This window comes from Pongo pygmaeus, chromosome 14 (genome assembly GCF_028885625.2).
Source record: "Pongo pygmaeus isolate AG05252 chromosome 14, NHGRI_mPonPyg2-v2.0_pri, whole genome shotgun sequence".
NCBI lineage: Eukaryota > Metazoa > Chordata > Mammalia > Primates > Hominidae > Pongo > Pongo pygmaeus.
Window position 1 is genome coordinate 39,696,828 of NC_072387.2, and position 23,979 is coordinate 39,720,806.

The 23,979-nt window shown below is 44.4% G+C and overlaps 1 protein-coding gene across 4 annotated transcripts in view; it reads left to right on the forward strand.

Annotated features, from left to right (window-relative positions):
* The first annotated feature begins 238 nt into the window (after positions 1-238).
* The window catches only part of B3GLCT (beta 3-glucosyltransferase), a 140,407-nt gene continuing 116,666 nt past the window's right edge, over positions 239-23,979 (forward strand). For 2 of the 4 annotated variants that reach the window (XM_063650743.1, XM_054446050.2), the window contains exons 1-3: positions 262-485; positions 15,399-15,448; positions 23,256-23,295. In XM_063650743.1, the coding sequence (XP_063506813.1) occupies positions 266-485; positions 15,399-15,448; positions 23,256-23,295 (310 nt within the window). In that variant the 5' untranslated portion in view covers positions 262-265. Of the gene's footprint in view, positions 486-15,398; positions 15,449-23,255; positions 23,296-23,979 lie in introns of all 4 variants that reach the window. The other 2 variants (XM_054446047.2, XM_054446051.2) reach the window with 2 other exon arrangements.

Consider the following 23,979-nt stretch of genomic DNA (forward strand, 5'->3'; position numbering starts at 1 on the left):
GCGGCAAGGTGGGAGGGCATGAAGGGAGGGGACGCGGCCTAGGTCAGGAGGGACGCAGAGGAGGAAGGGAGAGGAGGGGTGGAGGCTGGTGGCTGGAGGGGGCAGAGGTCAGACGCCTCGAAGGAGGGCGCCGTGCGGGCAGAGCCGCGGCCACTTCTACCGCAGCCCGTCGGGCCGGACACCAGCCCCAGCTGCGAGCCGGGCAGATGCTGGAAGCGCGCACAGGGGTGCTCCCGCTCCCGGCCGCCAGAGGGCGCGGCCGGCGATGGCGCGGCGGAGACGGAGGAGGGAGGAGGGGAGCCGGCAGAGAAGGGTCAGCCGCGGCGGCAGGGCGGCGGCGGCAGCGGCGCAGCTCCGCTCCCCGCGCGTCTCCCGTCCCCGCGCCCAGGTAGGGCGCGCAGCCTCCGCCGCCGGGATGCGGCCGCCCGCCTGCCAGTGGCTGCTCGCGCCGCCGACGCTGCTCGCGCTCCTCACCTGCTCCCTGGGTAAGTAGCGGGCGGCCAGGCGCGCAAGGGCGAGGCGTGGGGTTCGCGGGCACAGTCGCCCGTGCCCCGGTCGGCGCGGGGAGGGAGGCGCCAGGCGGCCCAGCCCTGCCCCGCCGGCGCGCGCGTCCCGCCGTCCGGTCCCCGCCGCGCCGCGCTGTCAGCAGCGCCCTCTCGCGGCGCCCAGGTGGGACCCGGCCCCGGGACCCGAGGCGTGCCCGCTCGGCCCCTTTCGGTCCTGGGTCCCCGCTGCCGCCCCGGCCCCAGACTGGCGCCTCCCAGCCTCCTCCGCCCCGAGCCGGCGGGCGACGGGGCGGCGAGGGCGCAGCAGCCGCCCCCACAGGAAGCGCGCAGGAACTGTGCCACCGAAGAAACTTTGAAAGAGCGCGAGCGGCGGCGGCGGCGGTCCCGCCCCCCTGCCTTCCGCCCGCGCTCCGCCGTCCTGCGCGCCCCGCGCCGGGCAGGAGGTTGGATGGGAGCCGGCGAGGCGGTTCCCGAGGCCCCGCGGCTCCTGCTCGACCCCCGGGGCGAGGACGGCGGTCCCGGTGTCCGCGCGCCCCTCCGCAGGGCCTTCAGGACGTGCCCTGGCCCCTGAGGATAAGCGGCCAGCTCGGCGCCAGCCCTTCCCGGATTCCGACCCGGAGGAGGACAGGGGCGGCCGCTGGGCCTCCGCGGGAGTGGGCGCGGCGGGGAGGCTTTCTCCTGTCTCGGGTCTCCGCTAGGAACATCAGGGGACACGTCTGCGAGCAGTGCTTGCCCGGTCTCCTGCTGCTGTAATGCCCATTCTTTTTTATTTCCTTTCTCCTCGCAAGGGCATTTCCCCCCTTTATCGGAAAACGATGTGATAAAAGTTAAAAAAAAAAAAAAACAGCCTTGTAATTGACTTTCATGATGAGATTTGTTCAAGTTTGAAAGCTTGAGCGAAAAATTATTTTCTTTTCAGACTATTACAGAGTTTTTGTCCTCTAACCCAGACTTGCTGGTGTGAAAAGGCAATAATTTCAGATTTTTTAGTAATGGCAGAATGGTGCAGTTTAGGAAAAGACGTAGCGTTATTGCGCACTGCTCTTGTTAGCCCACCGGAACCTTGACAGCCTGTTTTTATTTGTATTTAAGCTCTCCGAATAAGGATTAATTTGCTGCATTTGTGTACTTCTGGCATTTCTATAGGCGCTCCGGAAGTGTGGGAAAAGAGCAAGATTAGTTGGTAATTGTTTACATGCATGTTTAATTAGGCAGCAGTGTAATCAAAAATATTAGGGCACCTCGGGCAGAGAAGGCTGTAGTTGGTCTTGGAGAGCAACTGAATTTGGCTGGAATCGGCTTCAGTGGAAGAAAGGCATTGCTGGGTGGCAGCCCTGGGAGAAAGGGAGGTTGGAGGTTGGGAAAGCGACTGGGTGACTCCTGGCTGCATCAGTTGGCTTGTTGCCTGGATGTTTTGCAACTAACCAAATGGGTGGGTGGTAGCTGAAATTGGCATTCTATTTATAGCACTGCACTTTATAATGCTGTACTGGGGGTATAATATTTGTATATAATATATACAACATATGGGCTGAAATGCACATTTGTATTGCTGTGTCTATTTTTTACTACCCGCAGGGGAATATTTGCACTGTTCAAATTTGATAATACACTGAAGGACATTCAGAATGCACTAAAATGTCAACACATTTTTAGAGATGTCTATTAGCCTTGTGAAGTTGTCAGATAAGCATAATAAATACGACATAAAATGCATTAAAAGGTCCCTGTGAGACATTTGGGCTTTGTGAACTGGCTTTCATCGTTTGGCACAGACAGGAGGCTGTATTCTTCGAGACCTGAAGTGAATCATGAATACCTTTTATGGAGCTCTGCTTCGATTTAGGGGAAGGGCACCGACACGTATAAAGATGTCCCCACTTACGATGTTCTTGGAATCTTGCTGAAACAGAATGTGACAGGCGTTCTGTCATACGTGAACAATCTTGATAGTTTATAAATACCTTAAATATTCCCATATAAGATTGGCCTGACTATATAGTTTAGTTTCCCCACAAACTAGAGCATATTTGTTTATGTTTTTAGAGAAAAGTCAATATAGAAAATTTCTTTTAAACCCACATGCATATACAGACACAGTTCACTATAACTTTGGTTCTAAAGTCTGGCACCAGTTTCAGAATGAGAAGATTGATTCAAGCCTCCAGGTTACCATTTGTTAGCTGTGTGGCTTTTAGTGGCTTTGAGCTTTAGTTTTCTCATAACAGGGCGAATGGACTGGGTAGAATACTAGCACTTTGCCCCCTCATACAGTTTTAACATACTGATCCCCTTGTAGCAGAGACCGCCAGCTGCCTGCGAAGTAACCCTTTGGCCCTTGTTTTCCTAACAAAACTAGTATAATCCGGGTTAGGGGGAAGGGTGGAGGAATGATGATGGGGTGGTGGTGGCAGCGGTGGCAGCAACAGTGTGAAACATTTCTCAGTGGCCTTTTCATATAGGGGCAGCTAGTGCTCTACAGAGAAATCTTTAGAGATTGTTGGGTGGGGCTCCTGGTAAAGCTCATTCAAGGTGGCCGACTCAACTGGGATGCAGGCCTTTTTGCTCTGTGTTATCCTCCTTCCCATTGCCTATTAAGTGGATCTGATGGATGGAGCCATGGTGGCCATCTTGTGACCATGAGGTGACCTTGAAGATGGAAGCCAGTAGTAAGGATGGTAGAGGAGAAAGATAGAAGAAGCCTGGATGCCAGATGGATGTGGAGCATCATGTCAGCTCTGCATTGTCTGTTTGCAGACTTGTATTGCATGAGATTATATGCAGCCAAACCTAATCCTATTGCCAAACCTAATCCTAATTGATAGAAGAAGCTTAATCAAACCAATGATATTGATAAAATAATAGGTATTAGCTTTTATTTTTCACAGCCCTGTCTGTCTCTTCCCTGTGTGAGCCAACTTTGTATTTCTTAGCACCTGCCAAAATTGGGGATGGTTTTTCATTCTGAGCCAGGTCTTGCCCAGATTCCTTTCATTGCAATGAGTCAGAAATTTTAGGACACCAAGAGTCAGACCTAATTCCAGGTTGTTTTGTGTTTTTTTGATTCTTAAAACCTTCTCTTTATTTCTTAAGCAGTATGCAGATATTACTGGCACAGATTTTAATCTTCTGGATGGATTCTTTGCATCCAGGTAGTCCAGGACCCCCGAATTGGCATGGCCCCCCAGGTCATGGACTTGACCCAGGGGAGTTTGCCAGTAGCCGACAGCTAAGCTAGTGGGAGGGAGGGAGAGCGTCTGTTTCAAATAGCAGTGTGAATTCGAAGATGTTCTGACCCCTTTGGTAACTTCCTGGGGGACAAACACTGTGGGCTCGGTATTTGAGCACTTCCTTATAATTGGCTCTTTTGGAGCCAGGTTTTTTTTGTGTGTTTTACTAGACTCATTATGAAGCAAGCGAGCAAGCATAATTTTTAGGCATAAAGGTACTACTTAGAGAAAATTTGCAAATGTTCTGTTTTTCCTCTTGTAGCATTATGTGTGATCCCTCTTTGGCTTTGCACAGATTACTTCTTAACAATATACGGGAGTCCCCATAGGTTAATCCCATCTTTTCCATGATAAAGGAAAAGTTGTGAGTTTCAAGGGTTCATCAGACCTATTGAGGAAGTTCTTCCTTACTACCATGATTTCAAAGTTCTAGTCACTAAGCAGCTCCCAAAGAAACCTGATTTAACGTAGGTGTTGACTTGAACTACTAGAAGAATGTCAATTTAAAAATAGTATTAAAAGGAAAAACTGCCCAAAGCCTCTCATTTATTCAGAGTAATGTGGGTACCTACTGTGTGTCAGGCATCGTGATACTGCAGGAACAAGACGGATCTAGTCTGTCTCTACCCTTGGGGAGCTTGCAGCCCGAAAGGCAAGGTGATATTAAACAGTAATGACTACAGAATGAATTGTGTCTGTGCTAAATGCTGTGGAAGAGATGTTCAGGATGCTGTGAGAACATGCTGCAGGGAGATAGATGGCTTTTGCCTAGACTGGGGAGATGGATCTCAACAGGGAGCCATCCTGCACCCCAGGGAACGTTTGTTGCTGTCTGGATACTTTTTGGTTATCCCAGGGGCTGGTTTGGCAGAGGGTGCTACTGACATCTAGAGTCAGGGGTGCTGCTGAACATCCTACAAAGGCACAGGACAGTTCCACCCCACCATTGAACAATTAATTATCGGATCCAAAATGCCAACAGTGCCAAGCTTGAGAAACTGTGGGGTAAGGGTCAAGGAAGGCTTCCTAGAGGATGTGACGTTAGAGCTCAGACCCAAAGGGGAAGCAGTAATCAGGTAAGTGGGGGGCAGAGCTTGGTGGTGAAGGAGCCAAGTGGAGAAAGGACGGAGGACTGAAGGGCTGGCAAGATCATTAGGGGCCAGGTTGGGCAGGGCCTTGCGGATCAGGGGACATATTTTGGGGTCGTCCTTATAGCAGAGGGAAGTGTTTGAAGGGCTGTAATGGGGCAGTATGTGATACGGCTGCCATTTCCTGAAACTCACTCTGTCTGTCCGATGGAGCAGGAGTTGGAGGGGGCCATGGTGGATATGGCGAACTGTGAGGAGGCTGCTGGACACAGGTTGTGAGAGATGATTAAGAATCTCTCAGACTCTGGGACTGATTGGGTTCAGTGTGCTGGGAGAAAGGGTGGGGGAAAGGATGAGTCATACATTTCTGTCACATCCACCATGGGTAGTAGTGCTGTTTACTAACTTGGGCACTGAAGGAGGAGGACCAAGTTTTTAAAAACAGTTTTATGTGGTTCAATGTACATAACATACGGTTTATTAAGTGTAATGAATTTTAAGTGTATAGTTATATGGCATTAAGTACTTACGCAATTTTTTGAAATGTACTTTGACTTTTAATTTTAGGGAGAGGTGAAGTTGAATAAGTTCAGTTTTGGATAAGTTAAGTTCAAAATGCATGTGAGATGGCCAGGTACCATGTCAGGTGAGCAGTTAGATATTTGGGTCTGTAGAGGACAGGTCTGGCTGGAAGGTATTTTGGGGGGTTATTATATTAGGTGGCAATTTGAGTAGGTTTTTTTTTTTTTTTTTTTTTTTTTTTAAAAGAGTTGGGTGTCTGGCTGGGCATGGTGGCTCACACCTGTAATCTCAGCACTTTAGGAGGCCGAGGCAGGCAGATCATTTGAGGTCAGGAGTTCAGGACCAGCCTGGCCAACAAGGTGAAACCCCGTCTGTACTAAAAATACAAAAAAATTACCCAGGCATGGCGGCGCGTGTTTGTAGTCCCAGCTACTTAGGAGGCTGAGGCAGGAGAATCGCTTGAACCCAGGAGGCCGAGGTTGTAGTGAGCAAAGATTGCACCACTGCACTTCAGCCTGGGTGACAGAGTGAGACTCCGTCTAACAACAACAACAAAAAAGTTGGCGGGTCTGGCTATGTCGCCCAGGCTGGACCTGAACTCCTGGCCTCAAGTGATCTGTCTGCCTCAGCCTCCCAAGCAAATGGGACTACAGGAATGTTCCACTGCACTTGGCTGTTTTATTTTTGTTTGTTTTTAAGGAAGAGAGTCTTGATTAACAGAATAAATTCATTTAAGCATTTACTAAAAATGTATATATACCAAAGATTTGGTAGAAGTTGGAGAGGAAAGCAGTCTTTATCTACATATATCTGCATGTTGTAAAGCTGAGGGTTTAGACAAAACAAAAATAAAAACAAAAACAAGTATAAGTATCATCAAATAAGAGTTGAATGTGTCTTAAGTGTAGCAGTGCCATTTCCTCCTAGGGATATGACTTATTTTCACTCCTAAAAGAATATTTTATGTAGCTGAAAAGATGATATATTTTAGTTTACATTATTGCTTCCCATAAGAAACTCAAGGCTCTTTATACATCACGTTGAATTTATCTTCTCCAGATCCTTGAGGGAGGATATGGAGGAGCTTGTTTTTCGTTTATGAGCTGAATGAAGTAAAGGAAGTTAAATGGCCTCAGCCCGTTGTGAAAATAGCCCCATTCAGTTCCCTTGAGTTCCTGTCTAGTTGCCCTTCCCATTGTGTGTCAGACTTCAGCACGCATGAGAATCATCTGAGTGTCTTAAAGAAGCCCCTGTTTGTTAAAATGCAGATTTCTGCGTTCCAGCTCCAGATTTTCTGATTCAGAAGATCTGAAATGAGACTTCCAGGTAAGTTTTCTGTGAAGCCAGGTGTGAGAACCCTGCCTGGGCCACCATAGGCCCATATATAAACTAGGACTCTTACTGGGTGATTTCTGTGAATATCTGTGGAATATAAGATGATCAAGCCTGGGTGCAGTGGCTCACGCCTGTAATCCCAGCACTTTGGGAGGCTGAGGCAGGCGGATCATGAGGTCAGGGGTTGGAGACCAGCCTGGTCAACATAGTGAAATCCTGTCTCTACTAAAAATGCAAAAAAAAAAAAAAAAAAAAAAAATTAGCCGGGCATGGTGGCGGGTGCTTGTAATCCCAGCTACTCGGGAGGCTGAAGCAGGAGAATCGGAGGTTGCATTGAGCCAAGATCATGCCATTGCACTCTAGCCCGGGCGACAGTGCGAGACTCCATCTCAGAAAACAAAACAAAACAAAAGATGATCGATGGTTGTTTTGCCTTAAAGTAAGGAGTTGTTCTGGAGAGAGCAAAGTGTGGCATTGAGGCCTACTCCTCAGTCAGGTCTTTTGTGTACTTGGGAAAGGAACTGGAAACACCAGAACTAAAACTAAGAAGTCTGTCTCAGGCTCCAGGATCATTTGGCAAATTTTTAAATGCTGCTGAGGAGACCATAGTCCGTGGAGCATGAGTATCAAAAGTTAGAGCCGTGAGTTGTTAAAGCAAAGGTTTTTGGGCAATATACAAATAAGTTTCTAAAGGCTTAGAGCGTCTCAGATTGTGTGTACCATGGATTGAGTGGTACTGAAAGGGGTACTTACTTTATCTGTATGTCTGTTTATCCATCCACCTACCCATCTGCACACTAAGGGGGTACTTTTAAAGACCTGCTTCTTGTAATAAGATGCCCAAAAGTTAATCATAAATTATATTTTTATAAGTTAAGCCTGACAGTTAACTGTTCAGTAGTACACTTGCAATTTAAAGGAATCGCGTAAAGTGCTAATTTTTTGTTTGTTCGTTTGAATGTTTGCTGTGTTCCTCTTTGGTGTGTTCTGTAGTAGGCTGTGTGACCAGGGATTTTTCTGACCCTTCCTATGACTTAGGCTATGGAACATGCTAGTGAGGGTGGGGTTTTAAATCTCACCCCCAAAACTGTTTTGAGTTGCAATTTTCTGGTTTGCATATCCTGAGTGATGGTTTTTAAATAAGATGCAAATCAAAGTACGAAATGATCTTTTCCCTCTTGAATATATATAGTTATTTTCTGTTTTTCTCTTTTTTTTTTCACTATCTACTGTCCTTCCTGTAAATATATTTACCCTCTGGCCCATAGAATACGTTGGTCTCATCAAACTTTGTTGTCAAGTGAAGAAAAGCTAATATTCCAGTGTTTCCCATGACTTCTGTGATAAAACAGGAGAGGAGTTTCAGATGGAGCTAGGTCATATCTGAGTCGATAGTAGGCTCAAAGGAGGAATATTGCGTCTGCACGCTTGCTGCCTCACTGCGGTGGGAGGCTTGGCCTCCATCCTCACTACTTCTCTCCACTGGCTGAATTGTCCTGGCATCTTCCCCAGCAGCAGATCTCTTTTCCTAAGAGTTTACTGTTTGGCACTTGAGCAAAAGGCTCAATAGGTTTTACCATAGGCCAGGTACTTTTTTGAACCTGAACATACATGAACTCACTTAATTCTTGTTCCATTTCTTCCCTCTACAGGGAGGGAAACAGAGGCTGAGAGAGGTTGCTTAACTATTAAGTGGCAGAGCCTGGTTTTGAACCTAGGAGGTTTGAGTATACTTTGTCCTTGTACTTTTGTACTTTGTACTCTGTAGAAAGTACCTGCACCCTGTACTCTGTACTTTGACCTTATGCTGTATGACTTCTCAGGCAGGGCCCCGGCCCAGGTCTCCTCTACTGCCACATCTTTCTGTTGTACAGTGCAGCTTTAAGGAGAGAGTTCTTTGAAAGGATACATTAAACAGCTGCCTTCTCTCCTGCTTCTCCTTCCCGTCTAGCCATTCCTTTTGTCTCCTTTGCAGTTTTGTCCTTAAATGTTGCAGTTCCCCTGAGCCGTCCTTGGCCTCACGAGCTTTGGCTTCCTTTCTGGTGCGCTGTGGAGACTCTAGTGCTGCAGCCGCGATCGCATGCACACTCCTGTGCTGGGCTCACCCCTGCATCCGGCTGTCCTGCCTGTCTGCACTCGCGTATCCTCAGTATGCTGGGGACCAAGTTGCCTTCCCTCATACGTGCTACCCTCCTTTATTCTAAGAAGCCCCAGGCCCTCCCTTCCCCTCTCACCACCTACCCGGGTGCTCTGTCTCAGAGCCTGCAGCTTCTGTTTCTTTAGTGGCCCCACCCCTCCCCTGCTCACTGCCACCTTAATTGAGGCCCTTAGAGCTCTTTGCTTGACTCCAGTGGCCTTCCCACTGGCATGTTTGTGTCCTTTCTTGTCCTCCCACAGCCGTCCCGCACACTGCCTCCAGAAAGCTGTCTTGGGCACACATCTCAACAAGGCATTCCCTCCTTAAAACCTCAAGCAGCTGTTCCTGGCTCAGGAAAAACCTGACTCCCCAGTACCACCCCCTCTCATGATATGGCCCCTGGTACCTTCAGCCTCATTTCTAGCCCCAGCCACCACTCCCCACAGGGGTTCCTGCCCGGGTCACCCCCTCCTCAGAGGGGTCCCTGCCCAGCCGGGTCACTCCCTCCCCTCAAGGGACCCAGCCTGGGTCACTCCCTCTTCTAAGGTATTTCTGCCGCCAACTGTGTTGACCCTGCCATTGGCCTGCCCTGTATAAAACCCAAGAGGGAGAGAATAAAATCCGATGCCCCTTAAAAAAAGTATGGAGTGACAGGGCCTTCCATCCCATGATCGGAGGTGCTGTCTCATGGTAGATGGAGCTGCTACCCAGCTTGTCTGCTACTGTGGGGACAGGGGACAGTGGATTTGTCCCAGTAGGGTGGAGAAAAGGCAGACTTTACCTCTGTCACTGGGCTGCGGTGGTGTTTGTTTCTGTCCCTCTGCTACCATGGATTATCTTCAAAGTGGGTACTTGGAAACAAGTAAGTTGGCTATGCGCCATGCATCCTGGAGCTTAAGGCCCCCTGGAGGACCTGGAATTAATCCTGGAAAGCTCCACGGAGAGGCAGCTGCTGGAGGCTGGAGCCGGCTGGGTGACATGCTTTGTAAGTAGGTCACAGGAAAGAAAGTGAAGCCCCAAAGGCTTCCTCCCCCAGCGTGTTAGAAAAGAAGTGGCAGCCTGCGTAGCCTGGAAGGAGTGCCTGAGCCGTGTGTGCTTCCAAGACGGCTCTCTGTGAGCTTTGGCCTGGATAGCAGAGCCACAGGTACCGGGTTTTATGCCCTCCTGGCTTTTGTGCAGGGCAGGCAACCACCTAGACGCTTCCCGAACTGCCAGTCATTATCATTGTGGTCACCAGCACGGCCACAGCTATTGGCTGAGCTTTTTTATGTATTCTGAGCTGATGCCAAAAGGTTTAGGCATTATCTCATTGGTTCCTGCCAGCGCCCTCTGAGGTGGAGTTATTTGGCAGCTTAGTGGTTTTCTTGTTTTTAGTGTTTCATTTGGTTTCTATGATAGATGTTCCTGGGAAAGTTTGGGAAAACAAATTAAGAGAATTGGAACAAAATCAAATTAGGAGGTAGAAGACACAATCTTCTTTCCTGCGTGGGAATGGGGGTCCCTTGCTTCCTCACAGGAACAGGGAAAGAGAGTTGATTAGCACTGCTTAAATGCGTTGCAATTAATTACTCGCCAGTTTTCTTGCACTCTGGGGCTTAGGCTGGCCTATAAATCTTAGTCCCAGGTTAGTTGTAAAATCTTGATTTATCTCTCCATCTAGATGTGCTAACACATTTGTTGGCTTGAATTATTTAAAGTTATCATGAAAAAGGTCCGATTTCTATTGCCTGCCCTGATTTGCACTTTAAATATAGTTCCCTGTTGCAGTTTACCAGAATTCATGTTGAAAATGGAAAAGGGGAAATTACTTTTAAACAGCAGTTTGGCATGTAAAAGCGTGATTTACCCTGGAATATTTCTCCAACTGCACATTAAAGCACTAAGGCCAAATTTTCAACAATATTTTCCCTACTGAATCTGGAAATTAATATGAAGCAAACAGCAAACATTGAGCCTCAGGTAGCTACTCCTGTGTACCCCTTTGGTTGGGGCCAGGATGGAGGGATCTTTCCCTCACTCTTCCTTTTCTTTGTCAGTCAGCAGCCCAGACTCAAATTGCAGTATGCACTCTTGTTAGCATTGTTGAAGGTGACAGGCAATTTCTTACCTCCCTTGCTAATTTTTCTCACTTTGCTCATCTCTTTGCACCATCTCTCTTTCATTTCCATGAAACCAGGATTTTTATGGGTAAGAATTCTGTAAATGGTTAGTTATTTTAAGATTGGATTTATTAGTGGTATAGCATATTCGGTGCCTTCACAATATATTTGGTTTATTTTTATTTTTATTTTTATTTTTATTTTTATTTTTTTAAGAGGCACGGTCTCTGTCACCCAGGCTGGAGTGAAGTGGCATGATCATAGTTTACTGCCGCCTGGAACTTTTGGATACAAAGAGTCCTCCCACGTCAGCCTCCCAAGTAGCTGGGACTACAGGTGTGCACTAGCAAGCCTGGCTAAGCTTTAATTTTTTTCTTTTTTTTTGGAGAGATGGGGTCCCACCATCTTGCCCTTTTGACCTCGAGCGATCCTCCTGCCTCAGCCTCCCAAAGTGCTAGAATTACAGGCACGTGCCACCACGTCCGGCCACGTTTGGTTCCTTGATGATTTCTTTTGATTTATTTAGATTACACAAATGTAAAGATAAAACCAACTGGCAGCCGGGCATGGTGGTTCATGCCTGTAATCTCAGCACTTTGGGAGGCTGAGGTGGGCGGATCACCTGAGGTCAGGAGTTTGAGACTAGCCTGGCCAACATGGCAAAACCCCATCTCTACTAAAAATACAAAAATTAGCTGGGCATGGTGGTGCACGCCTGTAACCCCAGCTACTCGGAGGCTAAGGTAGGAGAGAATCGCTTGAACCTGGGAGGTGGAGGTTGCATTGAGCTGAGATAGTGCCACTGTACTCCACTCTGGGCAACAGAGTGAGACCTGTCTCAAAACAAAACAAAACAAAAAACAACTGGCATTTTTTCTAAGGATTTTCTTGTTTTATGATTTGCTCCTACAACTGAAAGTAACTCTGATGCATTTTTTATGTCATTGTTTTAAATATTATAATTTGTATCTATCATGGGAAAAAGGAATTTTAAATTTCACAGCAGAGTGATGAGAAATGACAGACTTTTTTGGTTTGGGTTTTTTTTTTTTTTAAAGGGATATTTTAACTCTAGATCTATATTTTTGGACAGAGCTAGAATCTAGTTTAACTTAGCTCAGTTAAGCTTTGTCTGGCTAAAGGAATGGTGTGTTGATTACGACAAGCAGAATTTGTGGAATTTATTTGATGTATTGGCAATATCTTTCCTGTATGTAATTCCTACTTTAAACAGTTTCATCATCAAATATTAGCTGCTTACTCACAAAAGGTGATATATTAGTAATTTTCAGAACCAGTACCAAATAAAGATACCTTCCCTGCACTATATTCTACATTCTAAGGGCTAGGGACTTTTGTGTTCACTTGCACTTTGTTGTCATATAGCTGTCTGGCCTCGCAAAAAAGTGAGGTAAAAGCAAACACTGTTATTAGATGATGCTACTGGACCTGTTACATTAAGAAAGTTATCTTATTTAATAAAAGAGGAAATTCTAACCCCAGAGATATTTGACTGTCCTGTTTGAAATTCGGAATTAATTGGGGAGAGGGAGATGGAAAAAAAATTTTTTTTTTTTTTTTGAGACAGAGTCTCGCTCTTGTCCAGGCTGGAGTGCAGTGGCACGATTATAGCTCACTGCAAACTTGGACTCCTGGGCTCAAAGGATCCTCCCACCTTGTCTTCCTAACTAGCTGGGATGACAGGCATGCTCTAGCATAACTGGCTTTTTTTTTTTTTTAGACGGAGTCTTGCTCTGTCGCCCAGGCTGGAGTGCAGTGGCATGATCTTGGCTCACTGCAAGCCCTGTCTCCTGGGTTCAAGCGATTCCCCTGCCTCAGCCTCCCGAGTAGCTGGGACTACAGGCACCTGCCACCATGCCTGGCTAATTTTTGTATTTGTAGTAGAGATGGGGTTTCACTATTTTGGCCGAGCTGGTCTCAAACTCCTGACCTCATGATCCGCCCGCCTCAGCCTCCCAAAGTGCCGGGATTGAAGGCATGGGCCACTGCGCCCGGCCGCATGTCTGGCTAATTTTTTTATTTTTTGTAGAGACAGGGCCTCCCTATGTTGCCCAGGCTGGTTTCAGGCTCCTGGCTTCAAGGGGTCTTCCTGCCTTGGCCTCCCAAAGTGCTGGGATTACACAGATGTGAGCCACCACGCTCAGTGGGAGGTGGATTCTTGAATCAAAGTCATGAATTAGTTTGACCACAGTTTTTATATCTTGCAAGTTCTCAGAATATTCTATTTTCTGGAATTCTGTGGTGCTAAGATACGTTAACATGTTGCAACCTCTCTGTATGATATTCCTTAAGTAATTCTGTTTTTGATATCTTCTTCAGGGTTTTAAATGTGCATATTAGCTTAGAGGTAAATAAAATAAAGCCAAAAAATTAAGTACCCAGAAGCAGAATTTAAATGACTTTGCAGTTAAATCTCTCCTTTCTTCTTAGAACGTGAAGGAACGATTGGGCTTTTGTGTGTGTGTGTGTGTGCGCGCGTGTGTATGTGTGTGTAAAGTGAGAAAATGCATTAGATCCTGGTGAAAATAAAGGTGAGGGGCACTAAACGTCTTTGTTCTACTGGATTGGCGCTGCCTAGTATAGAGAGCAGGCGGTCTTTATGTGATGTGACCCTAGGGTCCCCCATAGTGAAGACTTCACTCATTCATTTATTAAGTAAATATTTATTGAGTTCCTTCTATGTGTTAGCTGTGCTTTTGGTGTGGAGGCAAATGGTAGATAAAACTGTATTCCTGGTGGGGTGGTAGCTCAGGCCTGTAATCCTAGCACTTTGGGGTGCCGAGGTGGGCGGATTGCCTGAGCCCAGGAATTTGAGGCCAGCCTGAGTAACATGTTGAAACCTTGTCTCCACAAAAAACACAAAAATTAGCTGGGCATGGTGGCACATGCCTGTAGTCCCAGCTACTCAGGAGGCTGAGGTGGGAGGATCATGAGCCCAGGAGTGAAGGTTGCAGTGAGCTGAGATTGTGCCATTGCGGTCTAGCTGGGCAACAGAGTGAGACCCTGTCTCAAAAAAACAAAAACAAAACAACACCCCCCCCCCCACCCCCACCAAAACCCAGTATAACTGTATTCCTGCCCTTGTGGAGCTTATAATCAGCTGACATGTAAGATAAGTGATAAACAGATACATATGTCAGTCGGTGATAAGTGCTCTGGAGAAGAGTAAAGCAGAGTGAGGTGGATAAGGAGGGTGTGGAATTGGGGATTTATTATTTTACATGAGGTGGTCTTGGAGAGGCCTTGTGTAATGTCTACTGTTATCTAAATTGTTCGCATAGAGGTTCATATGGCTTACATTTGTTTCACCCTGCCTTTTGAAATGTCATTCTGGAAATGGAAACGATGAAACCACGTTAGTCATTTGCTTCTTAGTGTGAAGATGTTTTAGATTTCTTTCTTTTGAGCAAATGTTAATGCAGGATTTGAGGCAATGGATGTCTGGGGGTGGGGATGGGGAGGGATTAGAAGGGATCCAGATGGATGAAGTTGTCTCCTGTTTCTGATTAGGGTCTCCTCTGCCACCCAGGGAGCCCCTCTGCTGACACTCCTTGTACATTATTGTTCCATGGTGTCACTTCTCCCACCCTTTTAGTACATCACTGCCCTATGGCGTTGCCTTTTACTCCTGGGAGTGCTAATTGGAGAAAGTGAACTCTGCAATGCTTTCCTCTTAGCTGTTGGGGAGAAATGTACTGTAAAATGAAGGGTACTATTTTTTGTTCTGTTAAGCTTCCTGTTTGGCTTGTCATTTTGCTTTATATTTTCAGAGTGTTACTGTCATGTTGTTGTTATTATTTTTAATGCAGAGCCTAAATGTGGCTCTAGGGATATCTTCATCTGTTGTGGCTCTGACTCCAAACATTCATTCATTTTAAATGGAGAATGATTTTAATTCCCCTCACTCTCCCGGCCCCATTGCGTTAGTAGGGTTCTGTTAGGGTTTAGCAGGGTTCTGTGCTTGCTGGTAGCAGTATCTGCATCACACTTCTAACCTTGCAGCCCTTAGGAAAAAGCTTGCTCCAAATTTAGCTCTGTTGCCTGCCAGGCTCTGGCAGTGATTTTGAGGGTGAGAATTTGTACTTCTTCCTCCTGGATTCTCAGGAATTCCCCTTTGCTTAAGAAGGCACCAGACTTAAGGTTTCTAAGAAATAGTATTTTGTACACATCTATTTTATAGTTTATGTCTATAGACACAAATGGCATGCACAGATTTGAATTTGTCTGATGTACTATTTCTTTTGCTTGGTAGCCTAAGCGTGTTGGCTTCATGGTGATGAATAATTTTAGGTCTGAGATGAAGAAAGCCAGTAATACAAGTTTGCAGCAATGCAGCTGCTTAAAAATGAGCAAAATATGTCTTGTTAAAGTATCTTTTTTTATTATAAGCAAAACTGTTGGATATGAGAATTAACCTGAATTGCTAATTCTAATGTAAAAATGTTTCTTTTTTTTTCCAGCTTTTGGTTTGGCTTCTGAAGACACAAAGAAAGAGGTCAAGCAGTCTCAGGTACTAATCCCAATGATCAAATCTTTTCCTCCCTTCTAAGATTCGTTTGTATTTTCTCTAATGGGAACAGTAATCATTTCATTCTTCAATTGTTATTTTTACTGTTACATGAATTCATATAATGTGGTCAACATGGATTTTGAATCCCTAACGCAACCTATAGATAGACTTGCTTTCTAAATATCCTTTAATATTTAAGGCGGATCCACTTGGTTTTAAAGTTATTTTGAGAAAAAAGGTCTTTTGACATAGAGTTGGACATTTTAATAGTCTTGCTTGGATACCATAGTTTTCCCCAGTCTTACCAAATACCTTTTTTTATTTCTTTTTTGCGACGGAGTTTCACTCTGTCGCCCAGGCTGGAGTGCAGTGGCACGATCTCAGATCACTGCAACCTCTGCCTCCTGGGTTCAAGCCATTCTCCTGTCTCAGCCTTCCCGGTAGCTGGGAATACAGGCGTGCGCCACCATGCCCGGCTAATTTTTGCATTTTTAGTAGAGACGGGGTTTCATCATGTTGCCCAGGCTGATCTCAAATTCCTGACCTCAAGTGATCCACCCACCTCAGCCTCCCAAAGTGCTGGGATTACAGGCATGAGCCACCGCACCTGGCCCAGTCTTACCAAATATCTTAACCTTGGGTTTAATTTTCTCAGTCTGTGAAAGGATTGTACTGTGTCACAGGTGTCACAGAAACCTGATTAGTCTCTCCTTGAAGGTGGCAATGTGTGAGAGGGCCTGCTGGGGCCTGGGTGGGAGACCCAAAGGTGTCTGTGCTACCAGAGAGTCAGAACCAGAAAGCTAGGCCAGGGGACTCGCAGAGAGCAGGCAGTACTTATCCCAATCTTAGAGCTGCCGCTTTTAAATCATTGGTTGTAGTCAGGGAATGTCTCTAAATGTTTACTAGTTGGGCTTTGCACTAGGTCAGTTCAGCATGTAAAAAACAGAAACAGTAGTTTAAAATATCAGTTGTTTTTGTCATATTAAAGCTCAGTTGACTATTTTTTACCCCACAATTGGTGTAAAAGCATTTTTTTAATAGAATGTTTCTTTTATCAACAGAGTATTTATTATCTGTTTTAACTGTACTATGAGATTCTTACACAGGGGAAATGATAATACTAATTTCTTACGATTTTAAGACCTTTTATGATTAATAAAGCATTTCACACATTTAATTTAATCTTTTCAATGATCCTGTTATTTGTTAAAGCAAATATTCCCATTTACAACAGAGAAAACTTAGCCTCAGGGAAGTTATGTGATTTGACTAAGGTCACATGATTTTTTTTTTTTCTTTTCAACTTTTATTTTAGGTCAAGGGGTACATGTGCAGGTTTGTTACATGAGTAGATTGCATGTCATAGGGGTTTGATGGATAGATTATTTTGTCACCTAGGTAAGAAGCATAGTACCCAATAGGTAGTTTTTCAATCCTTGCTCTCCTCCCACCCTCCACTCTCAGGTAGACCCCAGTGTCTATTGTTCCCTTACTTGTGTCCATGTGTACACTGTGTTTAGCTCCCACTTATAAGTGAGAACTTGTGGGTTTTCATTTTCTGTTTCTGCATTAATTAGGTTAGGCTGATGACCTGCAGCTCCATCCATGTTGCTGCAAAGGCCATGTTCTCATTCTTTTTTATGGCTGTGTAGTATTCCATGGTGTATCTGTACCACATTTTCTTTATCCAGTCTGCTGCTGATGGGCATCTAGGTTGATTCCATGTCTTTGCTATTGTGAATAGTGCTGTGATGAACATATGTGTGCATGTGTCTTTATGGCAGAACAATTTATATTCCTTTGGGTATATACCCAGTAATGAAATTGCTGAGTTGAATGGTAGTTCTATTTTATGTTCTTTGAAAAATCTCTTTCCGCGGTGGCTGAACTAATTTACATTCCCACCAGCCGTATGTAAGTGTTCCCTTTTCTCTGCAACCTTGCCAGCATCTGTTATTTTTTGACTTTTTAATATTAATAGCCATTCTGACTAGTGTGAGATGGTATTTCATTGTGGTTTTGATTTACATTTCCCTAATGATTAGTGATGTTGAGCATTGTTTTCATATGCTTGTTGGCTGCATGTATGTCTTCTTTTGAGAAGTGTCTGTTCATGTCCTTTACCCATTTTTTAAATGGGGTTGTTTTTTGCTTGTTGATTAGCTTACGTTCCTTATACATTCTGGATATTAGGCCTTTGTCAGATGCATAGTTTGCAAATATTTTCTCCCATTCTGTAGGTTATCTGTTTACTCTGTTGATAATTTCTTTTGCTGTGGAGAAGCTCTTTCATTTAATTAGGCCCGCTGGTCAAATGTTGTTGTTTTGCAGTTGCTTTTGTAGTCTTCTTCATGAAGTCTTTGCACAGGCCAATGCCCAGATGGTATTTCTTATGTTTTCTTGTAGGGCTTTTATAGTTTTAGGTTTTACATTTAAGTCTTTAATTCATCTTGAGTTGATTTTTGTGTGTAGTGTAAGGAAGGGATCCAGTGTCAATCTTCTGTATATGGCTAGCCAGTTATCCCAGCACCATTTATCGAATAGTGAGTCCTTTCCCCATTGCTTGTTTTTGTCAAAGATCAGATGGTTGTAGGTGTGTGGCTTTATTTCTGGGTTCTCTAACCTGTTCCATTGGTCTATGTGTCTGTTTCTGTAGCAGTACCATGCTGTTTGGTTACTGTAGCCTTGAAGTATAGTTTGAAGTCAGGTAATATGATGCCTCCAGCTTTGTTTCTTTGGCTTAGGATTGCTTTGGCTACTTGGGCTCTTTTTGTTTCCAAATGAATTTTAGAATGCTTTTTCTAATTCTGTGAAAAATGTCATTGGTAGTTTGATAGAAATAACATTGAATCTGTAAATTGCTTTGGGCAATATGGCCATTTTAACAATATTTATTCTTCCTATTCATGAACAAGGAATGTTTTTCCATTTGTTTTGTTGTCTCTGATATTTTTCAGCAGTGTTTTGTAATGCTCATAGAGATCTTTTACTTCCCTGGTTAGCTGTATTCCTAGGTGTTTTATTCTTTTTGTGGCTACTTTTTTTTTTTTTTTTTTTTTGAGATGGAGTCTCACTCTGTCATCCAGGCTGGCATGCAGTGGTGTGATCTCAGCTCACTACAACCTCTGCCTCCTGGATTCAAGCGATTCTCCTGCCTCAGCCTCCCGAGTAGCTGGGATTATAGGTGCCTGCCACCACATCTGACTAATTTTTGTATTTTTAGTAGAGACGGAGTTTCACTATGTTGCTCAGGCTGGTCTCAAACTCCTGACCGCAAGTGATCTGCCTGCCTCAGCCTCCCAAAGTGCCGGGATTACAGATGTGAGCCACCACGCCGGGCCTTTTTGTGAATGGGATTGCTTTCTTAATTTGCTCTCAGCATGGATGTTATTTGTGTATGGAAATGCTACTGATTTTTGCACATTGATTTTGTATCCTGAAACTTTGCTGAAGATTGTTAGATCTTTTCTAGGTATAGTATCTTACTGTCTGTGAAGAGAGACACTTTGACTTCCTCTCTTCCTGTTTGGATGCCTTTATTTCTTTATCTTCTCTGATTGCTCTGGCTAGACTTCCAATACTATATTGAATAGGAGTGGTGAGAGTGGGCATCCTTGTCTTGTTCCTGTTTTCAAGGGGAAAGCTTCCAGCTTTTACCCATTCCGTATGATGTTAGCTATGGGTTTGTCATAGACGGCTTTTATTATTTTGAGGTGTGTACCTTTGATGCCTAATTTGTTGATAGTTTTTAACATGAAAGGATGCTGAATTTTATCAGAAGCCCTTTTTTTTTTTTTGCTTCTATTCAGATGATCATGTGGTTTTTGAAAAAGCCCTGGACAGATAGATCCATAGCCAAATTCTACCAGATGTGTAAAGTGCTGGTTCCAGTCCTACTGAAACTCTTCCAAAAAATTGAGGAAGAGGGACTGCTCCCTAACTCATTCTGCGAGGCCAGTATCATTCTGATACCAAAACCTGGCAAGAGACACAACAAAAAGAAAACGTCAGGCCAATATCCCTGATGAACATAGATGTAAAAATCTTCAACAAAAACGCTAGCAAACCAAATTCAGCAGCATATCAAAAGCTAATCCACCACAGTTAAGTAGGCTTTATTCTTAGGAGGCAAGGTTGGTTCATCATAAGCAAATCAATAAAACTGATCCATCACCTAAACACATGATTATTAAAAAGTAAAGTTAGAATCCAAATTTTCTGAATTCGTGAATGTTTCTCACTTTACTGTTTTATATTACACAGCCCTATGCATTAATGATGTGTGTATTTGGCAATAATGAGGATCATTTGTGACACATTTAAAGTGCTACCTAATCCTGTGGTAGCACTCAAAGTCCTTGTGACTTTGAGCTCTGAATGACATAAGGTTAACACTGGTCACGAGAACCAAAGTGTTGAAGTTCATCTCTTCTCCACCACTAGCCAGTTGTGGGGCTTGGTGAACCTCGCTGTGCTCAGCCTCCTCATCTGTAAGATGGGGTAGTAGGACCTACCTCACAGGGCTGTTTTAAGATTAAGTGTGCCTGTTTATAGCTTAGAACAATGCCAGGTCCTGTTTAAACATTTACCTGATAAGACAACAGCAAATCCTATAAGCAGCCTTTTAAGAGGTTGCATAAGCCATCTTTCCTACCTGAAAAAATCAAAGAGGAACTGCTTTTGTCTGTTAAATTTGTTTTATGGAGGTAGTTGACTTCATATGAAGTAGTTGATGATAATGATGAAAAAAGGGTAGGTACCAATATTATTGAGCATTTGCTTTGTGCAGACCCTGTGCTCAGCATTTTACTATCTTCTTCAACCTACAACACAATCCTGTGAAGTGGATCTTGTCATTATTATTCCTAGTCTAGTTGAAACAGGCCTCAGCTAGTTGGTGGTGCAGGCAGAATTAGAGCCCAGGGCCAACCGAGTGTAATCATGAACACATCTGATTATTTTATTCAGAATCTCTAGGGCAGTGGTGAGTAGTCGTGACTGGGTGGAAGATTCCATTTTACTTCTCTTCCCTTTAAAAGATTCCATATAAAATTCTTTTGAGGGTGTCATATCTTCTTTTAATGAAGGACTTATAAACTAAGCATTACATGTATGGATTGCAAGTGTTGTTCAAATCTATTGTGACTTAAAAAATAAAACCTGTGTCAAAGGGTGACTTTAATATGCCTTTTCCTGGCTAGCATAGGAGCTGTCTGTGGGGTAGAGATTAATAGCAAATCTCTTTTGTATCTGAATAGCAATTCAGTTGACTTATAAAACCTTGACAGTGAGCACATTTTGATTGATATTGATAGCGTAAGAAACATGTGGCTACAGAAATAATAAAACAAACCATGTGTTTCCTTCATCTTAGGAAGAACTAAGTCTTTTCACAAGGGAAGCTGGAGACAGAATTTTAATTGTTCTGTTAATTTAGTCTAATTTTCTTTCTCACAGGGGAAATTAGTCAAGACCATTTTGGTTCTATCTCAGTTCACCTTATTCAACTGTTTCTTGCATATTTTATTTTTACAGTTTACAAATTGAACCCCTTGAAATGGCTAATCATTTCCTAGCTATTGTGTCAGTCAACAGAGCTGCTGTGTTTAATAGCAAAGAGAAAGATGTATCATTTTCGTTGCTTCTCTTTGATTTCACGAAGATAGCTATCTGATGGAAAGTCCAGTTGGTTTTGCAGCTTCAGTTGCTTAGTCTAGAACTGTAGCATTCTGGATATTTTTCATCTTTTAACTTGTTGATGAAGGTGACTTTTGCTTTCTATATTATTTTTTAGCTCACTCTCAAAATCTATTCACATCTAATGATGTGTATTTTTTAAAGCATGCCTCCCGAGGAAGGCTGGGCAGGCGTTATCATGGTGGTGTGAGGAAGAGCATTGGGACCGAGTTAGGAGACCTGGTTTGTAATTCTGGTTCTGTGGCCAGAATGACTGCTGGACCTTGGGAAAATGATTTATCTTTTCTGAACCTCTGTTATCTCATTTGCAAAAGGGGAGTGTTGGGTTGAATCATCTCCAATGCTGTTTTTAGATCTAACAATTCTATTTTTCCAGGAGCCTCAGCTGGCAGCCAAAGCTGTGGCATCCAGAAGGCAGCGTGGCCTGGGGCAGGTGGTGGGTTGCCAGTGGAGCCAAATGGCTCCTCTGGAGCTGAGACTGGCCCCTTCCCGGAGCGCAGGTTGTCTTCCTGGTCAAGAGTGGCATTTAGAGTAAGTCTGCACATGCTGACTTACGGTGATAACCTGGCTTTGGTTCAGCGCATTCAGGGAACTGGATTGAGCTTTCCAGTCTTTTTTAGTAATTTCTTCCAGATCTACCTGTTTTATCAGGATTAAGTTAGATGTCACTTGATCCATCCTGAGAGTTAACAAATCAGCATATAACTATAGGTTCTCCTCTACTTAGTGGCATTTCTAGTCTCGAGACAAAGATAATTTCAGAATATGCCACTAAATGTAGTCGCTCCCCTGTGTTTAGCTCTCTCTTCCCCAAAGAGAGACCAAAGCTCATAGTCCCTTTGGTATTCTTAGAGGATGCATCTCTGTGGATACATCTCTTGGCTTTTAAGCTGCTCCCAATTTTGTTGGTAAGGGCTCACGACCACATTTCTTGTTGCAGTCTGTGAAGAAAATTGAAGGATATTTGCCACCGTCCCATTGTCATAATTATAGCATATGACTGTTGAAAGCAAGCAAGGGCAATTAGGGAGAAAATTCCTTCTTAGTCTGCAGAGAAGACAATGAAAATGGCACATTTAGCTGCTGACACTTTGCACTTTGCCAGATAAATCTTTTGAGAGTTCCTCCCTTGATTTACACAGAGTCGAGGTCAGGTATTTCTGTGCCCACATCCAGATTTCTGTGTCTGGAGCTCTCCAGCTCTTAAGGTGCCCCTTCTGTGCTCCTGATTTTTTTTTTTTTTTTTTTTTTTTTTGATATGGAGTCTTGCTCTGTCGCCCAGGCTGGAATGCAGTGGCACGATCTCAGCTCACTGCAACCTCTGCCTCCTGGGTTCAAGTGATTCTCCTGCCTCAGCCTCCTGAGTAGCTGGGACTACAGGCGCCTGCCATCATGCCCGGCTAACTTTTATATTTTTGTAGGGATGGGGTTTTACCGTATTGGCCAGGCTGGTCTTGAACTCCTGACCTTGTGATCCACCTGCCTAGACCTCCCAAAGTGCTGGGGTTACAGGCATGAGCCACCGCACCCGGCCTCTGTGCTCCTGAATTCTGGTGACCGCCATAGGCTGGCCTCCGAGGCCCTATGCAGGCCCCTAGGACTATTCCTCAGGTTGGAGAGAACATTGTGGTAACATTCTTGAAGACAGTATGACTGCACCCAAAAGATGATAAAGTGCAATAATTAGTAGAACTCATCTTCATGAGGAGCACCCTACCAGGTTCGAGACTATCCTCTCATATGTTCATAATGCTTTATGGTTTACAGGGCTTTAAAAATGAACCCTCCTGAGAATATCATGAACCAGTTAAACGTTCACTGCATCTTACACAATAGGAAAGAGCTTCAGCTCAATCAATTGACTTGCCCAAGATCACATGAGAAGGGCACAGCCCCACCTAAGAGGTCTGTCATGATACAGAAGTACATCATTGCTCTGTGGTCCCTTAGGTTTCGGTCTCATTTCTTTAGGGAAGCGTTTCCAAGCTCCCGTTTTCAAATCTTCCTCCCATGTGCTGATACATACCATGCACCATGCATGTTTACTCAGTGTACTGCTGGCTTTGTTATGTACTGAGATTCATCTTTTTCTCTTTCATTTAAAATACAGGATTTGGAGAAAAGTGGTGTATCAAGGAAAAATGACACAGGTAAGTAATGATTTTTTTAACCTAAGAGTGTGTACTCAGGTGTATTTTGTATGAATTATATTTCCACAAAGTGATTTTTTTCTGATTTTATTTATGGGGTAAATATTGTTCAAATATTCTGTCTTTGGCCCAGCCTAATGTTTGCTCTCCTGAAGATGTGGGGCGAACACTTCTCAGATGGGCATGTTGGCACGTGGTGGATTTATGTTTACTCAGTGAGATATGTTGGATTTAATTCCCTCTGGCATCATTCATTGAGCTTCCAATAAGGATAAAGCACCATGCCTGGTGGGGTCTCTGGGGGAATGCAGAGGGGAAGGAGACATGGTCCCTGTTATTAAGGACCCACACAATGTGGGAGAACAGGGCAAGCTGTGACATTTGCGCAGGCCGTCCAGGAGCAGGCTGTCCACTTACTGACCTGCAGACACCTCCATGCCTTTCAGGAGTCAGCTCACCAGTCACGTCTGCCAAACTTGTCCCGAGCATCCTGGCCTGGAAGCTGTTACCCCTTCCTTTGTAAGGCATCATACTTCTATCATTGCCCATTCCTTATTTGTACTCCTTTTGAAACACCCACTCTGCCATAGATTGTAAGTATCTTCAGAAATGTGACCAGGAGTTAGACTTTAAAAAAAAAATTTCATGGGAAGCATGCCCAGTGTGTAAGGCCACACCTCTGTG